The sequence below is a fragment of the Leiobunum rupestre genome, chromosome 5 (genome assembly GCF_980474605.1).
Source record: "Leiobunum rupestre chromosome 5, qqLeiRupe1.1.hap1, whole genome shotgun sequence".
NCBI classification, from domain to species: Eukaryota; Metazoa; Arthropoda; class Arachnida; order Opiliones; family Sclerosomatidae; genus Leiobunum; species Leiobunum rupestre.
Genome location: NC_143388.1, coordinates 51,589,015 through 51,615,841, shown reverse-complemented (window position 1 = coordinate 51,615,841; position 26,827 = coordinate 51,589,015). Strand labels below are relative to the sequence as shown.

The 26,827-nt window shown below is 37.2% G+C and overlaps 1 protein-coding gene across 1 annotated transcript; it reads right to left on the bottom strand.

Annotated features, from left to right (window-relative positions):
- Window positions 1-863: 863 nt before the first annotated feature.
- Window positions 864-26,827, bottom strand: LOC149945254 (nose resistant to fluoxetine protein 6-like). The gene is made up of 11 exons (XM_090176463.1): window positions 26,530-26,827; window positions 15,681-15,925; window positions 7,562-7,676; window positions 5,676-5,763; window positions 5,332-5,612; window positions 5,156-5,252; window positions 4,884-4,973; window positions 2,943-3,108; window positions 1,337-1,416; window positions 942-1,064; window positions 864-900 (listed from the first exon to the last, which is right to left on the bottom strand). The coding sequence occupies exons 1-11, from the start codon at window positions 26,825-26,827 to the stop codon at window positions 864-866; spliced, it is 1,620 nt and encodes a 539-aa protein (XP_090032589.1).

The following is a 26,827-nucleotide window of genomic DNA, read 5'->3' as shown; positions in this document are numbered from 1 at the left end:
TTGTTGTGTAAGGATTTCCCCCGTACCAGGGTTGGGTGCAATAAACCAGGGTCAAAGCTGAGGCAGCTGCCACAAGCCAACCTGTTACCGCCTTCCACTATACGGTGTGAAAAAAAATTGTAATTATTTTAAAAATTAAAATTACTCACCTTAATTTTACCATAGAGAGCTTGAAATTTGGGTTCTTCGCTATGAAAGTCCCCAAATAGAGTCCAATCGCAAAAACGCCCACGTGTACTGAAACTGAGGTGAAGTAATAGCTCCAAATATGCGCGCGTATTCTACAAATATAAAAAATAACTGAAAACACTTTTTTCATATCCGATATATTTGCATCTCTGTACATTTAACTTTAATCTCTTGTAGTTTCCCAAGGTGGCTTCTCAAAATTTGTTTTCAAAAAATATAACGTAGTGATTTTAAAACTTGTATACATGTTCATAGAAGCGATTTAACACAAATAATTTCGCGAAGGAGGGGCCACCATAGCTGTGCTACCTCGGCGAGGAAAATAAAATTGAACAGCAAAGTAGATGGTGGCTGCCTGTAGATTACGCACCAAAAAATATGTATTTTATACTACTTTTAATTTCTCTAGGCCTTGCAGCTCTTTTGTTAAACCGAGAAGCGGGGTACAGTTTTCAATGTTGAAATCTCATTACTAAATCAGGAACAGTTGGAAAATCCTGGCTTCTTTTCGAGATACACTTCTAATGGTACACAGGAGCCTCCCTTGGGCTGGGGATTAAGGCACCTTCCCTAGTATTATTTTGCTTATTCAGCAAAATAAATTTTCGACGACTTGTCTTTTAAAAAGTAATTTTTCCAAGTGATTCAGAAACATTAAGATTAATTTGCCAAAATCAAGGGTTCTCCTCCAAATTCAAACCCTTTACGCCTCTAAACAATGTTATGTATAATTTTACTCAAACTGTATTTACTTTTCGTCCGCCAAGGCTAAAACGTAGACTGGTGGATAGTTAAATACGTAGACAAGGATTCCGGTGCTGACAACACATCCGATTATCAAGAATCCAAGATAGCATTTCGCCAAAGTTTCGTATCTGAAAAATTTCGAACGACAACCCTTACGAAAAAAATAGTTGATCCCAGGTCCAATTTTTTATTCAACTTTAATCAAGACACATTTATTTCTCTTTCGATCAAATGATTTTGCTAAAATCCCAATAAATTTTAAGATCACATATTTTAATTGGAACAATTTTAACATGTTTTTGAGTCAAGTTGAATTTTTTCCGCGTAATTTTGGTAATACAGAATCGTTGCGCCACCTATGCTGTAGGGAATAAGGTTCTCATCAGTTTCCCCCGCTTACCTGAATAGAATTATGAAATAGACAATTCCTAGCAGGAAACATTGGAATTCAGTGGACAAGTACCACGTATGTCCCGCACACTGAAAATAAAACAATTTTACTTTATAAGTTTGTTAATTTTTAATAAGACCTTAATCACAAACCCAGCATTCCTTTAACTATTGATATCTCAATAGAAAAAGGTGTGCTTTATCTAAAGAAAACACGATTCTGTTTTATTTAAATAACAACTGCATTAAGCAAAGCCATTTTTCAATATAGTTAAATAGTACTGCATACAATTCAGATGCGATATTTATAATTTAATTAATGAAATTATTTATAATAAGGTAATTTAAAAATATATACTATATAATCATCTTATACGTCTTTTCCTTATACAGGAGGCATTTTTCGTTGTTGACTTCCGAGCACTCACCGTTTTCAAATTTCGCGCAACGAGATTGCTGTAACCGAAGCTTTACTCTATCACTTTCAAGATTCTTGGTAAATTTTTATATAGAAAATAAAGGGATGGATATTAACTTTGTTATACATTGCTTTATAATTGGCATTTACTAGGCTCTGCCTTTGTACAGCCGTGAAGGGTGAAGAGTCTATACAGAGTTGCCAGATGTATAATCCTGATCGTATTTGTACGATAATTGAACCCGCAGTACGATATACGATCCGAAGGCTGGATCGTACGGAAAAAATACGATCCGTGTAAAAACGTTTCTCTTTCGAGCGGAAACCTATTGCAGCTTTAGCAGAGGTTATCTCCCAGATTCCAGACTCCCACTTCCAAACACGCTCTTGCGGTTTGGGGGCGTGACAATTGTTGCCAAGAATCGGAAATATTCACAAAATATTTTCTCACGTGTTTTTTCGTCCATAAAAGGAAGTTAAATTATACGTCATAATAGGTTTAACAAACAGTTTTTTTTTTATCTTTAAATACATTTCGGTCTTAAGTGACTTGTTTTCAGCCGTATGATTCGTCTTAATCTAGTACGATCCAAATCGAAACTCGGTACGATAATCCAGCGCTTCGAATCTGGCAACCCTAAGAATATGTTGGCCAGCGGAAAGAAATTTATTTGACTCAATTTTAAAATCAAAAATTGACTTATAGTATTGCTTGTTCTTTTGGCAATTACCATATTTAAGGTTGTCCTTTTACGCAAAATATAAAAAAGTAGATTTTCGCGAGCTCAGGATGGGAGAGGAGACTCAAATACGGCGATTCGCTTACTTTGCACAATGCAATGTGTCGCTTACTTTGCTTAATGCAATATTTCGCTTACTTTGCACAATGCAATTTTTCGCTTACAATGTTTCACTTACTTTGCTTAATGCAATGTTTGGTTTACTTTGCTCAAGGCAATGTTTCGCCAACTTTGTACAATGCAATGTTTCACTTACTTTGCACAATGCCATGTTTCACTTACTTTGAACAATACAATGTTTCGCTTACTTTGCACAATGCAATGTCTCACTTACTTTGCACAATGCAGTGTTTTTACTAACAACGAATAAGGACGTGTTTGCGAGATAGAGAAACGAATAGAGAGAGAAAAACAAACTTGAGACTTCCGATTTTGATTGTAAAAAGGTTACTACTTACTAACTGTCTTATGTTGAATAAATTATTAATAAAGAGAGCATTTTTCCACCAGTTAGCCCGACATCTTTTGGCTTCGTCTTCCCAAACGTCCTTGTAGAACGGGCCCGAACCAAATGCCGGGAATATTAATTCGAAACCGATAATAAGCAAAACAGACGGAAGTAACCTGTAACAAAAGAAATCATTTCTACCATTAAAAATCACACACACAACGCTGGAATGTGCTGATATTCTACATTTTGCTATTGTCCTAAGTAACCAGAACATTTAGTATGACATTGGTTATGATAATCAGCTAGGCTATTACCCAAGGCACCACCTGCACCCTAGGCCCAAGTAATCTAGTCGGGTTATTTTGCGTAAAAGGGATATGACAAGCTCTTCATGCCACGCAAACCAACCACGATACCTTTTTTTCCACACCTTTTTCCAATACTCGCCTAGCTCCGACTTGGACTTGCATTTAAAATGCGTTGTACATTTTTGTCATTGTTAATTGTAAATTTCGCATATTTAGACGCTAGGCGACTCTTTGCAGAACAAAACCTTAATTAAGTTAACAGCCACTTCTTATTATTATGTCACTTATGCTATTGCTAATAACCTTTTGATTTTAAAAATGGAAGTTTCAGGAGTTGCCTTTAAATTGATTTTTAATTGGGGTCACTGACACTGGTGTATAAACAAATTTCTATATATGAAAGTCCCCAAATAACCATTACCAAATAACTTAAAAATCAGAAATAATTAAGTAAAAGCACATAAATAGATGTATTGTCTATTAAAAACTATCGTGAATAAAAGTTAAAGCGATGCCTACAAACCATTCTTAAAGTCTTCCCTTTTAGTATTAAGTTTTTCAAAATATTTTTGGAACTAGATAAGTCTAAAGAAAGAGATATGTCATCGTGCATATCTGGTAAAACTGGAAACCTTTTTTTGGTTTAAATATGTAGATCTGAGTGCGAATCTTACCTCTAATAGTGGTGAAATTTTCAACCAAACCATTATGCACAATAAAATAACACTTTTGATTGTGTAAGTATTCCTTTAAGAAGATTGCAAAATTTTCAATTTTGAAGTCTTTGTAGAGCCTACGTTATAAATAAAAAAAAAACCCTCCCCTTTAAGGCTAGGGCTTTCGAAAATACAAAACGGCAAAGGACTAAACAAGAAGTCATCGTTGCAAGTCCTACTGAGGTTTCGACTTTCGACTCTTAGACTTTTTCCCAAGGTGGAGGAAGGGCATAATTTATACCTTTATTAGTGTATTTGTACTAGGGTTGCCGCGGTTCGGTTCGGTTCCGGTTCTTGAAGAAACCGGAACCGAACCGAGAACCGACTAAGTGAAACCGGAACCGAACCGAAAAATAGTAGGAACCGAACCGAGAACCGAAACAATAATTGGGGAGAAATCTCTAAAGCTATTTTCGATTATTTCCACATATTTGGAAGTAACATAGAACATGCAGCAAAATAAAAACCAATTGTTTGGACAAAACGAAATTAAGTAATTTCTAAATATAACGGTTTTTTCTTCCAATAGAGACAAAAGACATAATAGTCCTTGTCACTTGTCACTGTTGACAGTGGTTTATTTATTCTTTTCGCGGATTTTTCAAAAGTAATAGTATTCGAAAAGTATACGGTTCTTTCGGTTCGGTTCTTGTTCGGTTCCGGTTCGGCTCTACATAGAACAGGAACCGAACCGAAGTGGGTTCGGTTCCCATTTCTTGGAACCAGAACCGGAACCAAACCAGAAATTTCGGCAACCCCATCCCGCGCTCTCCAATTTTTCTGAATACAAAAATTTTAGAATGCTCTATTAAATGAACGATGAAAATAAGTTTAAAAAATATCTAATGGTCTCCCCAATCAGACTTAACGTATAGTTTCAGAATTGATATCCATTAACGGATTCTTGATATTGTATAGCCTCACCTGATAATTCTCCTAATCGTCGTAAGGAAAGGTGAGAAGGTTCCGTAGGTGTTGTAAAGCTTGACTAAGTGGTAAGCCATGAGCGTGGCACTAAAAAAATAATTGATTCACTAGAATTATTTTTATGGCTGAAGTATCACAGTTATGAAAAGATTATCTGGGTAACTTTTAAAATTTAGAAAGATGTCTTTCAAATACAACGATAAAGAACAAAGCACAGTTGGAAGGCAACGTGTAACTTGAAATTGGTAGACCAATCATCTCGTACCCACCTTATGAACATAAAACTTTCAACTGCCAAGCTACTGTTCAATATCACTTGAAACGGGACACTCTTCAATTTGTCATCCAAACCTATAATTGGCTCTCCTAAAATTAAAATTTCATTGAGGGTAAATAGTGGTTCTCTCTATGAATATCGAAGATAAATTGAAGAGTTAATGCTTACTCATCAAATTCGGGTGATTCCCAGTGTAAGAATGAAACAGAACCACCCAAAGGATAGATATATATCTGAGCCCGTTAATACAGTCCAAGTTTCTTTTGGTCTGCGGTTCTCTGATGGTCAGCAAAATGACCACGTTTCGCCGAAAGGAAAAGGTTCGGATGAAGAAATGGACCTCGTTCTCCTTTGAAAGATGGTCTTTCTGCTTTCTTTTCAGAAACAAGGTTATTTCATCCCAAGCAGTACAAATTACGTTGATTAGAAATATTCCAAGCAATAAACCTCTGAAATTATTATTATCTGGGTTCATGAGGGATTATGACCTCAGAATTAAAGTAAAGACTTACGTTATTGTCATTTGAACAGTATCCATTGAGAAAGGCTCTTTGACGACGCAAAAGTCAACGACGGCGTGCATTCCCATTTTAGACGAGACTAAAATTATCATTTGAACAATTAACTTATACAAATATGGTAAAACAGCAACACAACCCTAGGCTTTAAAATTAAAAAAAAATTAGGGAATAGCATTCCATGGGAACTTGACCGTCTTTACGACTAAAATTAAAGAATTTACTTTAAATCATAAAACACAATCAAAGCAAATTTCTATGATTGTACTCATTACTGACGAATTGAGATTTTACACTCTACAAAAAAGTCAATTGAAATTATCAACATTGTATCCCTTTACATTCTTTTCTCCGTAATTTTTGCTTCAACTTAGTGTTTACTCTTTAAGATAAAACTTGTGAAATTGGATGAAAAATGAATATATTGATTAAAAATAGAAAAGTGTACTTCGGGCCTTTATCCATTTTAGTGCGTCGTGCAGAAAACCTAGCATGTTTTATTAAAAACTTCTAACTTTCTTAAAGATTTATCCCAATTTCATAAATTAAAACTGTAGATGAGTTCGATTTTATTTTAGCAAAGAATAACGAAAAATAGAGACAAAAGCTATGGTTAGCTGTCTAATTATATAAAACCGCAGAAATTACGTTTAAGAAAATTTAAAATTTAAATCAAACCATGTTAATTGTATGTTAAAGATTTATTTTCCCGAAACAAATTAAGAACAACGGCTTGATATTAATTCTTTTTGAGTGGCTCTTATTTATTTTTTATATAAATTCAAAATCTGTACTCATTTTTAGAGGTATACGTAATGCCAACAAATTAGCATTTATTAATTTCTACGTTAGCCAATTAAAAGTAAACGGATTTCCCTTTGCTGGCTCGTAGCAGAATCACAGTTTCAAAAAGTTTCAGTTCAGAAGTTTAATTTATGATTTGATAAACTTTGTGTAAAATTGCAATTGATCTCATTTGGACTATCGGTGAAATGGTCCAAGTATTGATCGAATAGATTTAATTTAACTCGAAATATTCTTAAATGGAAATTGAACTTATTTAAGTAAATATGTAATAATTGAAAGCAGCACAACGTATTAACACGTTTAAATACTTAACACTAAAGTCTACACGTGTTCAAATGTTAAATATAGAAATTATATAATTTCTTTCGAACGTAAACTGAAAGTGTTACACTCATTATTATTAAACATTGCTGTTTTGCAATATGATCAAAATTGTTGGATTTCGGTATTTAGAAAAAGTTTAATTTTTTATGTCTACTTACAACAAGTGCCTATACAAAGTGTGATAAAACCAGTCATAAACTTGTCTAATAACAATCATACACTTGTCAAACTATACCTTATACGTTCTTAAACTAATCATATACTTGCCCAACATCGTTCGTTCACGCAAATCTAATTCTATTGTTTCCTAACATCAATTCTAATTAACTAAACTTGTAAAGCTTTTTAAATTGTGGAGTGTAAGAAAAGGATATTTGTTCTTTGCGTTAAAGAAGATTTTGTTTTGGGAAAGATATAAAATCCATAGACAAAAAAAGGAATCAGAAATTTTTCTTTTACCCGGGGCAACTACAGTTTTTGTTTCTATTCCTACCGATAATTCTTATTTGAAGATATTTGGGTTATTTGCGAGCAAATTGTTTTATGAAAGATTCCAATTATCCAATTAACTGACTTTAATCAAAATATAAATAGTAAGTGTTAAATTGAAAGCCGTGTGCACTTTATACTCCAGGGTTAGAAATTCAATTTGGACTACAAAACCGGCTATTTCATTTGACGCTAAATAACAGTTAATTTTTTTGTATGTTAATTTACTAATAATGCACTTATTTAATAAATGACCTTACTTGGTTGAATTATGTTGTTGACATCGTCCTTAGAGCAGGAAGAAGGCAAACATATTCCCACCACGACCGCTGCTTCGTAAGCTAAATAGAGTAGCTTTGAGGCCTCCACCATCAGCTGTTTTATAAATTGTATACGTTAACAGTCATTATTATGGTTAAGTTACTTTTGTTTTTAAACAATTATCAGAACTTCAATTTCAATTAGTAAAATTTAGCATATGCTAATAAAAATTACCGTTTTCCCGGTAAATTACACTGGAATATCTGCTACCAATTTACGGACTCGCATCGCTTAAGTGCACAGTAGAATTCTAACAGCAGATAAAATAATCATTCGTTTAAACGTATCTTGAACTTTTACCTCAATACTTTTCCCAATCATTTCAAAATATTTAAAGCACAGGAGGTAAGTGCTGCAAATCTTTTCATTCATTGCATTTAAAATATGAATTATATTCGTCATAAATTGACCAGAGTTTTCCGGAAAGATACGACCAATTGGACAATTTCTAAGCCCGACTCTCTTAGTTCAAACGCTTATGGGGAAACTGCGAAGATAAAAACCATATGCCTCTTAGGTTGATATGTAGCCAGTCGTATGCCTTACATACCTTCACATTAATGTATTTATTTATAATTGGCAAAATTATAAATTGAAGGGGGCAAAAAAAGGTTATCACGTGATTGAGTGTGCCATTTATTATCCAAATTGCATACTACATCAACGCGTAATTTTATAAATGGCTAGATAAAATCTTGATCGTGGTCTAACATTCTTTTAAATGTTATTTGTAGCTATGTTCAATCAAACAATATATTAATTCAGATACAGCATAATTTTTAAAGTATAAATCAACTTCCTTTTACTTTTTGACCGTTAATTTTGGTGTACTTTTCGAGACATTTTCATAATACTTTTTAAGCCTTGGTTTTGTTCCTTGTTGAAGGATCCTTCTTTACATTATTATCCCATCACTATGTGAAAACCGTTTTAGTTTATACGTAATGGTTCGCGAAAGCGGTGTGCCTGGGTGTAAATCTTCCCCTTTAAGAAATCCTTCCATTAAGCCCTTTCCCGAAGGATGAAAGTCTCCGCAAAGATTGGTCCAGGATCATAGAGATAAATATTTTAAATATTGTTAAAGATGGTAAAAGAAGTCCTTGAAGTACTCTAGTAAGAAAACCACTAAGGCGTCATCATCAAAATGTGTTTGGAACTCACTTTAAAACAGGGTATTTCAAAAAATTATGTAACAAGCGCAAAACCAAGCAGCATCGACTTTAAAATAATACTGTTAAAGTTCCCTTTTTACGCTGGTTCCTCTATTGGTTTTCAAAATCCTTTTTCACCTAATACACGAGCCCCAACCTTAATGTTCGCATTTCCCTGCTGATTGGTTTTGCGTTTGTTTCGGCCTACTTCCAGGGGCTAGTAGGCCACACTTTGAAGCTCGCTGGTGCTCTTTTAACTCATCGTAGCAAAATGGAAAAAAACAGGCATACTCCTCAACTCACCCCAACCACTCCTTAAACTTTTTGCATAACCTGTTGAAACACCCTGTATATCAGGCCGAAGAACCATTATAGATAAGGTCCAAAGGTATTTTAGAAAATTAGCGTTGAGCAATGATTTTCATGATTTATCCAATGAATATGGTATTGTGGGGGAAATAATTTCATCTTCATCTGCACATGAAGGGGGGATTTCTTTCCAAAACAATCGTATTAATCCGAACGATAACAGCTATGGTGCCGGTAAGTAACAATAAATGTATTAAATTCTAAAAATGTTTAAAAACAAATAATGATTGTATTATCTTTAAACAGATAATAACTACAGCATATTTGAAAACTATCGAACGTTAACTAGGAAAATAACAAATCTTCGATCAGTGTCATGAATATCAAACTGCGATGATACATCTACAGTTATAAAATGAACAGCGGAAACAAGTGAATAAGACCTTAACGGATGAAAATGATGAAAAGAAAACTTCTCTATCTAAATTGAATATTGACTTAAAAAAGTTAAGAACTAGAAAAACAAAACCAAAATTTATAAGAACAAATCCAAGCCAATATAACCATTAAGAAAAACAGAGGTAAGTTCTAGATTTACTTTAAAAAGCGTAGAGAATTCCCCATCCAAATTGAACTTTTATACGGGTTCTGAGACCATGTCTGGATTCAAGGACATTTTTGGCATGTTTGAGCCTGATTTAAGTGAGTTAAAATTGTACAACAATGCCAGAGGTTATAAACAGAAATTCGGCCGAAAGGTAGAAAAATCAATAGGTCGTCCTATGGTATTGCCATTAAAAGAACAACTATTCTTGGTGTTTATGTAGATTAAAGTATGGGTTTTGGAGGATGATTCTGCTTGTTTCTCTTCTGCATCACAGAGAACAGTGTTTAATATCTGTATTACTTGGATTGATTTACTAGAAAGCAATTAACCAAGTTTAATATTTGGCCCACACGCTAGTTAGTTGATCGATTAATGCCAGAAGAATTTAAAACTAAATTTAGCAAAACTAGGGTTATAATAGACGCTTCTGAATTACTTATACAAAAACCTAACGACTCTAAAATGCAAAGTTATACATGGTCTTCCTTCAAGACCCACAACACTGAGAAGGGACTTATTGGTATCACGCCAAATGACTTCATTAGTTTTGCATCTCTCTTAGTTCCATGAAGAATGCCTAACGTTGAGCTAACCCAAGAATCAGGCTTAGTTGATCTCCTTGAACCGGGGGACTCCGTTATGGCAGATAGGTATTTTCTAATCTCCAACTTGCTAAAAGAGAAAGGAGTTTCTTCAAATTTCCCTACCTTTTTGAATGGAAAAGCTCTACTTTCGTCAGAACAAGGGGTATACACTAGGGAAATCGCAAGTCTGCGCATACATGTTGAAAGAGTTATAAGATATGTAAAGGAGAATTTCATATTAAGCACAGTTTTCCCCAACTCAATCGATAACCAGCCTAAGCTGCCTAACAAAATATGGACAATATGTAACTATTTAAAAAAAATTGTAAGAACCTTTATCAGATAGAAAGAAAGAGTAAAAACCATGTTTTTACGTAAAATCATTATTTGTCAATACACCAGTAAATATAAACTATAAAAACGCGAAAGGGTAAAACGACACAAGAGCTGGGGGGGAAACTAAGCTTATAAGTTTTTCTCCAGTTCGTTAGGTTTCTTATATATTAGTGTTTTTAAAGTTAACATTCTTGACCATTGGTGATTTTTTTTATTTTACCAGTTAATAAACTAGTATTTAGAAGCTGGCCTACGTTTGTTATTTTTATTCAGGTTAAATTTTATTCATTTAACCCGAGTTTGCATATCACAAATGCTATTTATATTCAGGTAATAACAATTTTAAGTGCCAGAACCATTCTGATACCACAAATTTTAAATTTCGAAATATTACATTTGCTTTTTGAGATATGGCAAGCCATAATGATAATTTTATCATTAAAAAAACTTAAAGGCCTAGGTTTTCTTCTGCCTGTTTTCCTTGAAGTTTTCTTCCCGCCGCGCAAATATCCTGGTTTAAGGCCAACCGCGCAACACGTTGGCCTACCACCAGGATATTTGCGAGGCGGAAAAAAGGCAGAAGAAATCCTAGGCCTTTTTGATCAAAAATATTCCGCTGGAAAAAAGGATTTTCGTCCCCAATGCCAAGTAGGAAGTAACACCATTTAAGGCATACTAAACCATTTGGACCTGAAGCTTGGTAGTAAAATGCGTGCTTACGATCACTTAAGATTATTTTTCCTCATTAGCCCCATTTTAATTCCTTTTTCTTTACATGTTTTAATTGTTTTAATCTCGAGAATACCAAAACCATTATTTTCCTAATAAACGAATCTATGAGGCGAAGCGTTCAACATAGGAAGAGTATGATTTCCACAGACCAACGGAGAAGGATTTAACCTCTGGCAAATGTTTTCAAACGAGAAAACCACCAGCTAGGAACTCTGCAGATGGTTTATTGTCCATCTCTCACTGCATTTCAACCTCCCCCTCCAAAAATATGCTATTCCCTTCTCTTTATCGGTTACAATTTTGTCTTCATCTCCGTCTCGCCTCAGCTCTGCAAATGGCTTGCCGCCCCGTTACAAGGCACTTCCCTCCCTTCGGGCTCGCCGCTTGCATCCCCCGTTAAAATGCAACTCTCTCACTTTGGGCTCGTCGATTGCCGCCTTCGTTACAAGGCACCTCTCTCACTTCGGGCACACCGCTTGCATTACCTGTTACAAGGGACCTCTCTAACTTCGGGCTCGCTGTTTGTAACCCCCGTTACAAGGCACTTCTCTCACTTCGGGCCCGCCGCTTGCATCCGCCGTTAAAAGGCACCTCTCTCACTTCGGGCACACCGCTTGCAGCTCCTGTTACAAGGCACCTCTCTCACTTCGGGCACACCGCTTGCAGCTCCCGTTACAAGGCACTTCTCTCCCTTCGGGCTCGCCGCTTGCATCCCCCGTTAAAATGCAACTCTCTCACTTTGGGCTCGTCGATTGCCGCCTTCGTTACAAGGCACCTCTCTCACTTCGGGCACACCGCTTGCATTACCTGTTACAAGGGACCTCTCTAACTTCGGGCTCGCTGTTTGTAACCCCCGTTACAAAGCACCTCTCTCACTTCGGGCACACCGCTTGCAGCTCCCGTTAAAAGGCACCTCTCTCACTTCGGGCACACCGCTTGCAGCTCCTGTTACAAGGCACCTCTCTCACTTCGGGCACACCGCTTGCAGCTCCCGTTACAAGGCACTTCTCTCACTTCGGGCTCACCGCTTGCAGCTCCCGTTACAAGGCACCTCTCTCACTTCGGGCTCGCCGTTTGCAGCCCCCGTTACAAGGCATCTATACCACTTCGGGCACACCACTTGCAGCTCCCGTTACAATGCAACTCTCTCACTTTGGGCTCGTCGATTGCCGCCCCCGTTACAAGGCACTTCTCTCACTTCGGGCTCGCCGCTCGCAGCCCCCGTTACAAGGCACCTCTCTCACTTCGGGCTCGCCGCTTGCATCCCCCGATACGAGGCACCTCTCTCACTTCAGGCACACCGCTTGCAGCTCCCGTTACAAGGCACCTCTCTCACTTCGGGCTCGCCGTTTGCAGCCCCCGTTACAAGGCATCTATACCACTTCGGGCACACCACTTGCAGCTCCCGTTACAATGCAACTCTCTCACTTTGGGCTCGTCGATTGCCGCCCCCGTTACAAGGCACTTCTCTCACTTCGGGCTCGCCGCTCACAGCCCCCGTTACAAGGCACCTCTCTCACTTCGGACTCGCCGCTCACAGTCCCCGTTACAAGGCACCTCTCTCACTTCGGGCTCGCCGCTTGCATCCCCCGTTACAAGGCACTTCTCTCACTTCGGGCTCGTCGATTGCCGCCTTCGTTACAAGGCACCTCTCTCACTTTAGGAACTCCGCTTGCATTACCTGTTACAAGGGACCTCTCTCACTTTAGGAACTCCGCTTGCATTACCTGTTACAAGGGACCTCTCTCACTTCGGGCACACCGCTTGCAGCTCCCGTTACAAGGCACCTCTCTCACTTCGGGCACACCGCTTGCAGCTCCCCTTACAAGGCACTTCTCTCACTTCGGGCTCACCGCTTGCAGCTCCCGTTACAAGGCACCTCTCTCACTTCGGGCTCGCCGTTTGCAGCCCCCGTTACAAGGCATCTATACCACTTCGGGCACACCACTTGCAGCTCCCGTTACAATGCAACTCTCTCACTTTGGGCTCGTCGATTGCCGCCCCCGTTACAAGGCACCTCTCTCACTTCGGGCTCGCCGCTTGCATCCCCCGTTACGAGGCACCTCTCTCACTTCGGGCACACCGCTTGCAGCTCCCGTTACAAGGCACTTCTCTCACTTCGGGCTCACCGCTTGCAGCCCCCGTTACAAGGCACCTCTCTCACTTCGGGCTCGCCGTTTGCAGCCCCCGTTACAAGGCATCTATACCACTTCGGGCACACCACTTGCAGCTCCCGTTACAATGCAACTCTCTCACTTTGGGCTCGTCGATTGCCGCCTTCGTTACAAGGCACCTCTCTCACTTTAGGAACTCCGCTTGCATTACCTGTTACAAGGGACCTCTCTAACTTCGGGCTCGCTGTTTGTAACCCCCGTTACAAGGCACCTATCTCCAGGGTTGGCAAAATCCTTGTTTTTTTTTCAAAAAGAACAAAAACGATGTTTTTTATTGTTTTAAACAAGGTTCATTGTTTTTAACTGTTTTTAAATCAAACAATAAAAAACACATAATAAACAATAAAAAACTATGTTTAAAACCAGTTTTAAACTATTCATTATACTTATGAATCAGACTCACGAGTAAACTCATTTAAAGAAATATTAGGTATCATTAAACGTATTTTCTTCAGTGGCATAATTACCCTAAGTGTGTCAATAAGATGAATTTTTCAATGATACCTGGTTTAACGAAAGTGACGTAAATGACGTCATTTTTCGAGTGATTAAATTTACGTAATGTGTTTGCGAAGCGGCGGCGCGAGCATTAAAAATACCATATAGGGTACTTGAACGGAATTTGCGAGTCCTACGTTTCTTTGGTCTGTTTTGAACAAGCTCAAATTGAAGATTTTCTGTGGGAAAGGCTCCTATTGGCACACTTACAAGTTAGGGTAGTATGGTTTTTAATATCGCTATCATCCTGGAATTTTCGGTCGCATAGTACTAAGAAATGGGAAAATAGCTAGTTATCCACACATAGTTTTTAGTTTTGGTTTATTGAAATGTGCACGTCGGCAGACATAAATCATCACAAATAAACAATGTTATAAAAAATAATAACTGAGATACCTCTATAATCTTAAAACTTCCATCACGTCATAAAATTTCTAAAAAATCGAGAAAGGGGACCGAAATCCCTTGATTTTTATCTAGGAGTGCCGCCTAGTCGGTTTTAACCCGATCTGTCCAGACCGGCCATGTTTCTTGTTACTTAAAACCCGGCACAACCCGCCTAAACAGCAACCCTACTTTTATCTCGTGCATAGGTAGTGTCCCAAATAGATGTATATTGGCAGCTATATACATTCTATTTAAACCAAGAGACAAAATTCAATGCGTTCGTAGGATTTTTGCACTGGTAGGAAATTTATGAAATCATATCGAGCCCTTTCAGTCGCTCTTTTCAGAGAATCTTAAAATCAAACTACCCGTTATCAATAAAATTTACCTTTCTTAGAGCCTTGGAATGGTTTTTCTACCTTTTCCCTTATATTGAATAACCAAAATCTTACAAAAAAAAACGATGAAAATTTACCTTATAAAAAACATGTTTAAAACAGATAGTTTAAAACGTTTAAAACAAATTGGTGTTTGTTTAAAATAGTTGTTTTAAACGTGTTTTAAACACTTGTTTTAAACATTTTGTTTAAAACTTGCCAACCCTGCCTATCTCACTTTGGGCTCACCGCTTGGAGCCCCCGTTAAAAGGCACCTCTCTAACTCGGGCTCTCCGCTTGCTTTACCTGTTACAAGAAACCTCTCTTATTTCGGGCTCGCCACTTGCAGCCCTCGTTACTAAGCACCTCTCCCACTTCAGAGGGAATTGTCTTTTCTTTCAAAACAATTATAACTATTTGATATTTTCAGGATTCTTCTCGACACTGCAGTCTGTCCTGACATTAGAGCCTTACGCCGGCGATCCAACGCCACCGTCTTCAATATTTTATCTGGTGCAAACGCCAACGCCTATAAATTTTGTTGCCGCTGCCGAAATTGTTTTGAGTTTTGTCCGCAACTTAATTTTTTTTTGCAATATTTTTTTGGATATGTTTTTTCATTTTAAAAAGAGGGGATGATATTGTTCCTATTCACGCCACTGTCACCGAACAAGAGTAACACTGTCAAGGATTTTTAAAAATCGTTGCTCCCCCGCTTGAACAAAAACTTGTAGACTTATGAGTGTAACAGGTCTTTACCAACAATTTATAGCTTCGTTTTCATTTTAAGAGCACACACAATAACCATCTATTAATTTCTACGACCCAACCGTTAAAAAGTGCGGTGTTTACAAAAGTGTACAGATACTTAGTAACAATCTTGAATAAAGTTTTACGGTATACCTCTGTTTTGAAGGTGGCATTGATGTGAGGAAACACATTTTGCTTGTATTTGACGATGTCAGGTATGGGTGGTAAAGGTGGACGAATCCTCAGCGTGCAGTATTTCCCCGTCGAGACCGGCTTATTTTGAGCTTTTGCCAAAGCACCCTGAGGAATGGTGATGTTTATGCATTGCCGATAACTTCCCAGTGCGGAAATGGTTCCACTCATAGTTCCACCAATAGGAACTCCGAAAGAGTCAATCACTAAATATAATGTGAAATAAAACAAATAGGATGTTTCAATTAGTAAGTTTATGTAAAAGATAAATGAATCAAGAAGCTAAAATTATAATTTCAAATATCGTAAAAGTTAGAATAACAAGGCTACTTCCATTTATATTTTATCACATAATTAACCTGTTTGAATCATATTAAATTGGTTTGAGCTTCACTATAATGCCACAGAGCAGTGGTAAAGTCGTAGGAAACGTGTACCCTAACTCCATTTAATTTTTACAAGCAGTCAATTTACAAAAAAACAAAAGCTTAAAATGTCCATTATCAACACGCCCTCCCGTCATCCGGGAATAAAATGTCACAATTGTGAGAAACACCACCTCTTATTTTTACTGTTAGAAAAACTAAACATACGTTGTCCAATTTCGTATGCTTCTGACCAAAGCTGAAGGAATCATTTAATGGTATGTTAAATTTGTACGCTACTGAGCAAAGTTGCGAATGCCATTTATACTTACGTGCCAAATTGACAAGTTATTGTCTACAATTAAACGATGTGCGCTCAAGGTTAAAGGCTTTTGGACAAATTTGCCCTGTTTTTTAATTTACAAATCACACTTGTGCAACACAGCTAAATTTTTCACTCTACTAACCAAAATATACAGATTAAATCGCCATATTGACCAGATAGTAAAATGACCTACCAAGTTTTCACGCTACTGAAAAACTAATACGTGTCATAAATGATCTGGCCAGGCGCATCGGGTAACCGACTAACTGGAAATAATTAATTTAGCACTCCCCTTGTCTACGGTACCAAAAGATCTTATTATCCGCCAGTAATCAAGTTTACCATCATAAAATCCTTCATGTTTAAAAAATTGCAAAATAACATTTCTGAATTTAAAGAAAATAATTTAAACGGACCCGTCAAAGTAACCTAAGTACCAGTTAAAATCAGGTAAAATATATTTTACCTGATTTTACCTCAGGCTTTCTTAAATGTTATAACATTTAAGAAAGCCTTAGGTACAGCTTCAATGGACAGTGTTAGCTAAATTTACCTTCAACTCACAACTTCAGGCTAGCTCTTTAAGTGATATGAGACTGAAAACCATCTAAATCGCTCAAAATGGCCGTTACTTTTAAGAATTAAGGACCGATCTTGTTATAAAAATAAATGATATTAATAAAAATGGCGATTCATTTACTATTGTTAGCTTAGTAATTTAGAATAATAAGCGTAAGAAAAATTACCGCTATTTTCAAAGATGGTGAAGATTTGTAATGGCATTAACTCATTTGACCAAATGTTAAGCGTACTCATTTGACCCAAAAGATATCCGAAAAGAGAAGCTCAAATGGTACATCGAAGAACCGACGCAACCAAACCTTCAAGGCTGAGCCACGATTCAATTGGACATTTCAGAGGAAGATGAGCTGTTTTACAAATAACGGAAAAGAGGGACTATTTATGCTAAAGTCAAAACAAAATCCTTTTTAAAACGTTTTGATTTAGTTCATATTAAAAAAATATTAACAAGTTTTTGCATAAAATTTATTTTAAAATTCAGTGCAATGTAACAAAAAAGAGAGTGTGCCAAAATCAAACCACTACTTTGCGGAATAATTTCTTTATACTTGCATAAATCCTAGTTTTTACGCTGTGGATATAGTACAGTCATTTTAGCGAAATTTTAGGGTGTACCTTGAACAAATTGCAACAGAAAGTATCTCAACGGTTTCTGGATGAAATAAATGCGACAAACTCTAAAAAAAATAGTTTGACGCCGTACCTGTAGTAGGTGTTGCCGAAAAAGCCACTTTTAGGGGTAAAATTTCCATTTTTAAAGTATTTTTTTTAATGAAGACGAAATTGCAATAGAAAATATCTTAACGGTTTCTGATTAAATATTTGATATAAAATAGTATATCTCTTGGTTACGAGGTAAAAAAAAATTCCATGGGTCAAATTGTTATTTTTGAGCAATAATTTTGGTAAAAACGGCCGAATTGCGATTAAGAATTCCAACATTTTTTACTTTATTGGTGAAAAAAATACGGAAAAAAATTATGATAACTTCGGCAGCAAAACCCTATTCAGGGGTCAAATAGTATTTCCACCAATCAAAAACAAAGCGCGCGCTTTTATTCAAATTTATTAGTACCAGAGTCGTTGCGCCATCTCGTAGCAGCTGTAAACCGAATCCGAAACTAAAACCAAGCGAGTGACTCGACTGCGTATTTGTTAAACACGTGTTTTTCTTGTAAACAACTTAGGCTTAAAAGGGATCGTACAGCAAAATTGAACTTCAAGGTCAATAACATCAGTTGTTATGGAGGTGACTACAAAGTGTGCTCTCTGTGGAAATGAACTGGGAAAAAGAAGTGATTACGCAGTATTAACTGCAAAGGGCGTAGATGGAATTCAACAAGCTTGTAAAGCACGGAAAATAAGTCGAATTGACATATGTATAGGCAATGCTGTTCATAAAAATTGTAGAGCTACGATACAGAATCTCAAATGTTCTTTTAAAGCCGATTACTTCAATGAAATTTCGACAGCTTCAACGTCTCAACGTACCTTTTGATTTTAAGTGTGATTGCCTGTTTTGTGGTGAAAAAATAGTGAAATATTATTTGGTATATTCCCATTCGATCGAAATCCAATTCGAATTTTTTTCATTTAGAAACCGTCGAGATACATTCTGTAGCAATTTTGTCTTTATTAAAAAAAACCTTAAAAATGGCAATTTTACCCATAAAAGTCGCTTTTTCGGCAATACCTACTGGAGCTACTGTCACATTTTTTTCATCCAGAAATCGTTGAGATACTTTCTGTTGCAATTTGTTCTAGGTTTAATATTGATTTGACTGTACTAATATTGTTTTGTTTCAATAATAATAACTAATATGAGAAATATAAAGTTTCACCCCCTCCGCCCCTTTATAACGCCCATACCTAAACACTGTGATCTGTAACAAATGTTAATAATTAAAAATTAATTTTTAAAACGAAAGCAAGTTACGGGTTTTTTTTGCCGACAATTCGAACATTTCTTATTTATGATTTACTTAATAAATTAAATTAGAAATGATCTTTAAAATTTTTGTTTATTAACTCGGTTGAAGTGCAAACGATTAAACACCGTTTTATTAATTTAACAGACACGCTCAGTCTAGCTGAGGTCAGAAACAGAAGAAAGGGGATAAGACAGACTTAGAAACCCCTTCCATCAGCTTTATACCCTGGATAAACGAAGAAAACCATTATTATTGCCACATAAGTCAAATCTCTAAAGAAATATTTTCACACGCCTTTATTAATTATTTATACATAAAATACCAAAAGTCCCCTTATTATTTACTTCACTCTCTGTAAAAAAGTTTTACTTCACTGTCTGTAGGCAAGATTTACTTCACTGTCTGTACCCAAGATTTTCTTCACTGTCTATACTCAAGATTTACTTCACTGTCAGTACCCAAGATTTACTTCACTGTCTGTACGCTAGATTTACTTCAGTCTGTAAGCAAGATTTACTTCACTGTCTGTAGGCAAGATTTACTTCACTGTCTGTAGGCAAGATTTACTTCACTGTCTGTACCCAAGATTTACTTCACTGTCTGTAGGCAAGATTTACTTCACTGTCTGTACGCAATATTTACTGCACTGTCTGTACCCAAGATTTACTTCACTGTCTGTACGCAAGATTAACTTCACTGTCTGTACCCAAGATTTACTTCACTGTCTGTACCCAAGATTTACTTCACTGTCTGTACCCAAGATAAACTTCACTGTTTGTACCCAAGATTTACTTCACTGTCTCTACCCAAGGTTTACTTCACTGTCTGTACCCAAGATTAACTTCACTGTCTGTACCCAAGATTAACTTCACTGTCTGTACCCAAGATTAACTTCACTGTCTGTACCCAAGATTAACTTCACTGTCTGTACCCAATATTTAATTCACTGTCTGTACCCTAGATTTACTTCACTGTATGTACCCAAGATTTTCTTCACTGTCTGTACCCAAGATTTACTTCACTGTCTGTACCCAAGATTAACTTCACTGTCTGTACCCAATATTTAATTCACTGTCTGTACCCTAGATTTACTTCACTGTATGTACCCAAGATTTTCTTCACTGTCTGTACCCAAGATTTACTTCACTGTCTGTACCCAAGATTTACTTCACTGTCTGTACCCAAGATTTACTTCACTGTCTGTACCCAAGATTTTCTTCACTGTCTGTACTCAAGATTTAATTCACTGTCTGTACCCAAGATTTACTTCACTGTCTGTACCCAAGATTAACTTCACTGTCTGTACCCAAGATTAACTTCACTGTCTGTAGGTAAGATTTACTCCACGGTCTGTACCCAAGATTTACTTCACTGTCTGTACCCAAGATTTACTTCACTGTCTGTACCCAAGATTTTCTTCACTGTCTGTACTCAAGATTTAATTCACTGTCTGTACCCAAGATTTACTTCACTGTCTGTACCCAAGATTAACTTCACTGTCTGTACCCAAGATTTACTTCACTGACTGTACCCAAGATTTACTTCACTGTCTGTACCCAAGATTAACTTCACTGTCTGTACCCAAGATTAACTTCACTGTCTGTACCCAAGATTAACTTCACTGTCTGTACCCAATATTTAATTCACTGTCTGTACCCAAGATTTACTTCACTGTATGTACCCAAGATTTTCTTCACTGTCTGTACCCAAGATTTACTTCACTGTCTGTACCCAAGATTTACTTCACTGTCTGTACCCAAGATTTACTTCACTGTCTGTACCCAAGATTTTCTTCACTGTCTGTACTCAAGATTTAATTCACTGTCTGTACCCAAGATTTACTTCACTGTCTGTACCCAAGATTAACTTCACTGTCTGTACCCAAGATTTACTTCACTGTCTGTACCCAAGATTTACTTCACTGACTGTACCCAAGATTTACTTCACTGTCTGTACCCAAGATTTTCTTCACTGTCTATACTCAAGATTTACTTCACTGTCTGTACGCTAGATTTACTTCAGTCTGTAAGCAAGATTTACTTCACTGTCTGTAGGCAAGATTTACTTCACTGTCTGTAGGCAAGATTTACTTCACTGTCTGTAGGCAAGATTTACTTCACTGTCTGTACGCAATATTTACTTCACTGTCTGTACCCAAGATTTACTTCACTGTCTGTACGCAAGATTAACTTCACTGTCTGTACCCAAGATTAACTTCACTGTCTGTACGCAATATTTACTTCACTGTCTGTACGCAATATTTACTTCACTGTCTGTACCCAAGATTTACTTCACTGTCTGTAGGCAAGATTTACTTCACTGTCTGTAGGCAAGATTTACTTCACTGTCTGTAGGCAAGATTTACTTCACTGTCTGTACGCAATATTTACTTCACTGTCTGTACCCAAGATTTACTTCACTGTCTGTACCCAAGATTAACTTCACTGTCTGTACCCAAGATTAACTTCACTGTCTGTACCCAAGATTAACTTCACTGTCTGTACCCAAGATTAACTTCACTGTCTGTACCCAAGATTAACTTCACTGTCTGTACCCAAGATTAACTTCACTGTCTGTACCCAATATTTAATTCACTGTCTGTACCCAAGATTTACTTCACTGTATGTACCCAAGATTTTCTTCACTGTCTGTACCCAAGATTTACTTCACTGTCTGTACCCAAGATTTACTTCACTGTCTGTACCCAAGATTTACTTCACTGTCTGTACCCAAGATTTAATTCACTGTCTGTACTCAAGATTTAATTCACTGTCTGTACCCAAGATTAACTTCACTGTCTGTACCCAAGATTTACTTCACTGACTGTTCCCAAGATTTACTTCACTGTCTGTACCCAAGATTTTCTTCACTGTCTATACTCAAGATTTACTTCACTGTCAGTACCCAAGATTTACTTCACTGTCTGTACGCTAGATTTACTTCAGTCTGTAAGCAAGATTTACTTCACTGTCTGTAGGCAAGATTTACTTCACTGTCTGTAGGCAAGATTTACTTCACTGTCTGTACCCAAGATTTACTTCACTGTCTGTAGGCAAGATTTACTTCACTGTCGGTACGCAATATTTACTTCACTGTCTGTACCCAAGATTTACTTCACTGTCTGTACGCAAGATTAACTTCACTGTCTGTACCCAAGATTAACTTCACTGTCTGTACGCAATATTTACTTCACTGTCTGTACCCAAGATTTACTTCACTGTCTGTAGGCAAGATTTACTTCACTGTCTGTAGGCAAGATTTACTTCACTGTCTGTAGGCAAGATTTACTTCACTGTCTGTACGCAATATTTACTTCACTGTCTGTACCCAAGATTTACTTCACTGTCTGTACCCAAGATTAACTTCACTGTCTGTACCCAAGATTAACTTCACTGTCTGTACCCAAGATTAACTTCACTGTCTGTACCCAAGATTAACTTCACTGTATGTACCCAATATTTAATTCACTGTCTGTACCCAATATTTAATTCACTGTCTGTACCCAAGATTTACTTCACTGTATGTACCCAAGATTTTCTTCACTGTATGTACCCAAGATTTTCTTCACTGTCTGTACCCAAGATTTACTTCACTGTCTGTACCCAAGATTTACTTCACTGTCTGTACCCAAGATTTACTTCACTGTCTGTACCCAAGATTTAATTCACTGTCTGTACTCAAGATTAACTTCACTGTCTGTACCCAAGATTTACTTCACTGACTGTACCCAAGATTTACTTCACTGTCTGTACCCAAGATTTTCTTCACTGTCTATACTCAAGATTTACTTCACTGTCAGTACCCAAGATTTACTTCACTGTCTGTACGCTAGATTTACTTCAGTCTGTAAGCAAGATTTACTTCACTGTCTGTAGGCAAGATTTACTTCACTGTCTGTACCCAAGATTAACTTCACTGTCTGTACCCAAGATTAACTTCACTGTCTGTACCCAAGATTAACTTCACTGTCTGTACCCAAGATTAACTTCACTGTATGTACCCAATATTTAATTCACTGTCTGTACCCAATATTTAATTCACTGTCTGTACCCAAGATTTACTTCACTGTCTGTACCCAAGATTTTCTTCACTGTCTGTACCCAAGATTTACTTCACTGTCTGTACCCAAGATTAACTTCACTGTCTGTACCCAAGATTTACTTCACTGACTGTACCCAAGATTTACTTCACTGTCTGTACCCAAGATTTTCTTCACTGTCTATACTCAAGATTTACTTCACTGTCAGTACCCAAGATTTACTTCACTGTCTGTACGCTAGATTTACTTCAGTCTGTAAGCAAGATTTACTTCACTGTCTGTAGGCAAGATTTACTTCACTGTCTGTAGGCAAGATTTACTTCACTGTCTGTACCCAAGATTTACTTCACTGTCTGTACGCAATATTTACTTCACTGTCTGTACCCAAGATTTACTTCACTGTCTGTACGCAAGATTAACTTCACTGTCTGTACCCAAGATTAACTTCACTGTCTGTAGGTAAGATTTACTCCACGGTCTGTACCCAAGATTTACTTCACTGTCTGTAGGCAAGATTTACTTCACTGTCTGTACCCAAGATTTACTTCACTGTCTGTAGGCAAGATTTACTTCACTGTCTGTACCCAAGATTTACTTCACTGTCTGTAGGCAAGATTTACTTCACTGTCGGTACGCAATATTTACTTCACTGTCTGTACCCAAGATTTACTTCACTGTCTGTACGCAAGATTAACTTCACTGTCTGTACCCAAGATTAACTTCACTGTCTGTACGCAATATTTACTTCACTGTCTGTACCCAAGATTTACTTCACTGTCTGTAGGCAAGATTTACTTCACTGTCTGTAGGCAAGATTTACTTCACTGTCTGTAGGCAAGATTTACTTCACTGTCTGTACGCAATATTTACTTCACTGTCTGTACCCAAGATTTACTTCACTGTCTGTACCCAAGATTAACTTCACTGTCTGTACCCAAGATTAACTTCACTGTCTGTACCCAAGATTAACTTCACTGTCTGTACCCAAGATTAACTTCACTGTATGTACCCAATATTTAATTCACTGTCTGTACCCAATATTTAATTCACTGTCTGTACCCAAGATTTACTTCACTGTATGTACCCAAGATTTTCTTCACTGTATGTACCCAAGATTTTCTTCACTGTCTGTACCCAAGATTTACTTCACTGTCTGTACCCAAGATTTACTTCACTGTCTGTACCCAAGATTTACTTCACTGTCTGTACCCAAGATTTAATTCACTGTCTGTACTCAAGATTAACTTCACTGTCTGTACCCAAGATTTACTTCACTGACTGTACCCAAGATTTACTTCACTGTCTGTACCCAAGATTTTCTTCACTGTCTATACTCAAGATTTACTTCACTGTCAGTACCCAAGATTTACTTCACTGTCTGTACGCTAGATTTACTTCAGTCTGTAAGCAAGATTTACTTCACTGTCTGTAGGCAAGATTTACTTCACTGTCTGTACCCAAGATTAACTTCACTGTCTGTACCCAAGATTAACTTCACTGTCTGTACCCAAGATTAACTTCACTGTCTGTACCCAAGATTAACTTCACTGTATGTACCCAATATTTAATTCACTGTCTGTACCCAATATTTAATTCACTGTCTGTACCCAAGATTTACTTCACTGTCTGTACCCAAGATTTTCTTCACTGTCTGTACCCAAGATTTACTTCACTGTCTGTACCCAAGATTAACTTCACTGTCTGTACCCAAGATTTACTTCACTGACTGTACCCAAGATTTACTTCACTGTCTGTACCCAAGATTTTCTTCACTGTCTATACTCAAGATTTACTTCACTGTCAGTACCCAAGATTTACTTCACTGTCTGTACGCTAGATTTACTTCAGTCTGTAAGCAAGATTTACTTCACTGTCTGTAGGCAAGATTTACTTCACTGTCTGTAGGCAAGATTTACTTCACTGTCTGTACCCAAGATTTACTTCACTGTCTGTACGCAATATTTACTTCACTGTCTGTACCCAAGATTTACTTCACTGTCTGTACGCAAGATTAACTTCACTGTCTGTACCCAAGATTAACTTCACTGTCTGTAGGTAAGATTTACTCCACGGTCTGTACCCAAGATTTACTTCACTGTCTGTACCCAAGATTTACTTCACTGTCTGTACCCAAGATAAACTTCACTGTCTGTACCCAAGATTAACTTCACTGTCTGTACCCAAGATTAACTTCACTGTCTGTACCCAAGATTAACTTCACTGTCTGTACCCAAGATTTAATTCACTGTCTGTACCCAAGATTTACTTCACTGTCTGTACCCAAGATTTACTTCACTGTCTGTACCCAAGATTTACTTCACTGTCTGTACCCAAGATTTACTTCACTGTCTGTACCCAAGATTTACTTCACTGTCTGTACCCAAGATTTAATTCACTGTCTGTACTCAAGATTTAATTCACTGTCTGTACCCAAGATTTACTTCACTGTCTGTACCCAAGATTAACTTCACTGTCTGTACCCAAGATTTACTTCACTGACTGTACCCAAGATTTACTTCACTGTCTGTACGCTAGATTTACTTCAGTCTGTAAGCAAGATTTACTTCACTGTCTGTAGGCAAGATTTAGTTCACTGTCTGTAGGCAAGATTTACTTCACTGTCTGTACCCAAGATTTACTTCACTGTCTGTACCCATGATTTACTTCACTGTCTGTACCCAAGATTTACTTCACTGTCTGTACCCAAGATTAACTTCACTGTCTGTACCCAAGATATACTTCACTGTCTGTACCCAATATTTACTTCACTGTCTGTACCCAAGATTTACTTCACTGTCTGTACCCAAGATTAACTTTACTGTCTGTACCCAAGATTTACTTCACTGTCTGTACCCAAGATTTACTTCACTGTCTGTACCCAAGATTAACTTTACTGTCTGTACCCAAGATTTACTTCACTGTCTGTACCCAAGATTTACTTCACTGTCTGTACCCAAGATTAACTTTACTGTCTGTACCCAAGATTTACTTCACTGTCTGTACCCAAGACTTTAATGGCGCGATGATGGCGCGTAATGTTTTTTGTTAAACTAAGAGCGCTAACCCTGTTACAAATATAAAACCACACAACGTTCTAAAATTTTCAGCTTTGGTTTAAACCTCTAACTCGCTCTTCGGATAAAAACATTCAAGTATTGTTCGTATGATAAATGATCGTATTATGACCATTTCTCGGCCATACAAATTCGTAATTAAAACCAATTATTTTGACTTTTGACACAACTTATTACGACTTCATAAAAGTACAAGAAACATTTTCAGATCGGTTTCAAATTTCTCAATGTGAAGCCTCTGGTTAGTGGAACAATATTTAGTTGGCCAAAATTCTTTATTATTGTTACATACGTATGTATATATAAGAAATATTTCTTATAAAGTCTATCAACGGTGTGACGTCAACACAGTTAAGCGCTGAGAAAGGATTCTTAAAAGATAGTAGTTGATCGTAGCGTATCGTTGAGTAAATAATAGTAAATATTTTAAGTCAACGCTACGGTGCCCAAAGATGTGCGCTTATTGACACAATTGCAATTATGTAATAACCTACTTTTGAAAGCCCACAGCTTCATTTCCTTAACGGCCAGCAATGCCTTCAAGAGTGATCCCATGCAAGCGGGACTAATATCCACGCTAGAGTTCTGGTTCAGGAGGGTCGGGAGTGCTTGCTTGATGGCCTTCTCCAGGCTCTCCTTCATGTCCGATTCCACACGCAAAAGTTTCTGGTAGGCGATCTCTTCGCTCGCTTCTAGCACGGGACGAGGAACCACACTAACACCCTCCGAATTGGCGAAACCGACAAAGACCGATGTTACTATCCATAACGACCAAATAAGTCTCGATATCAT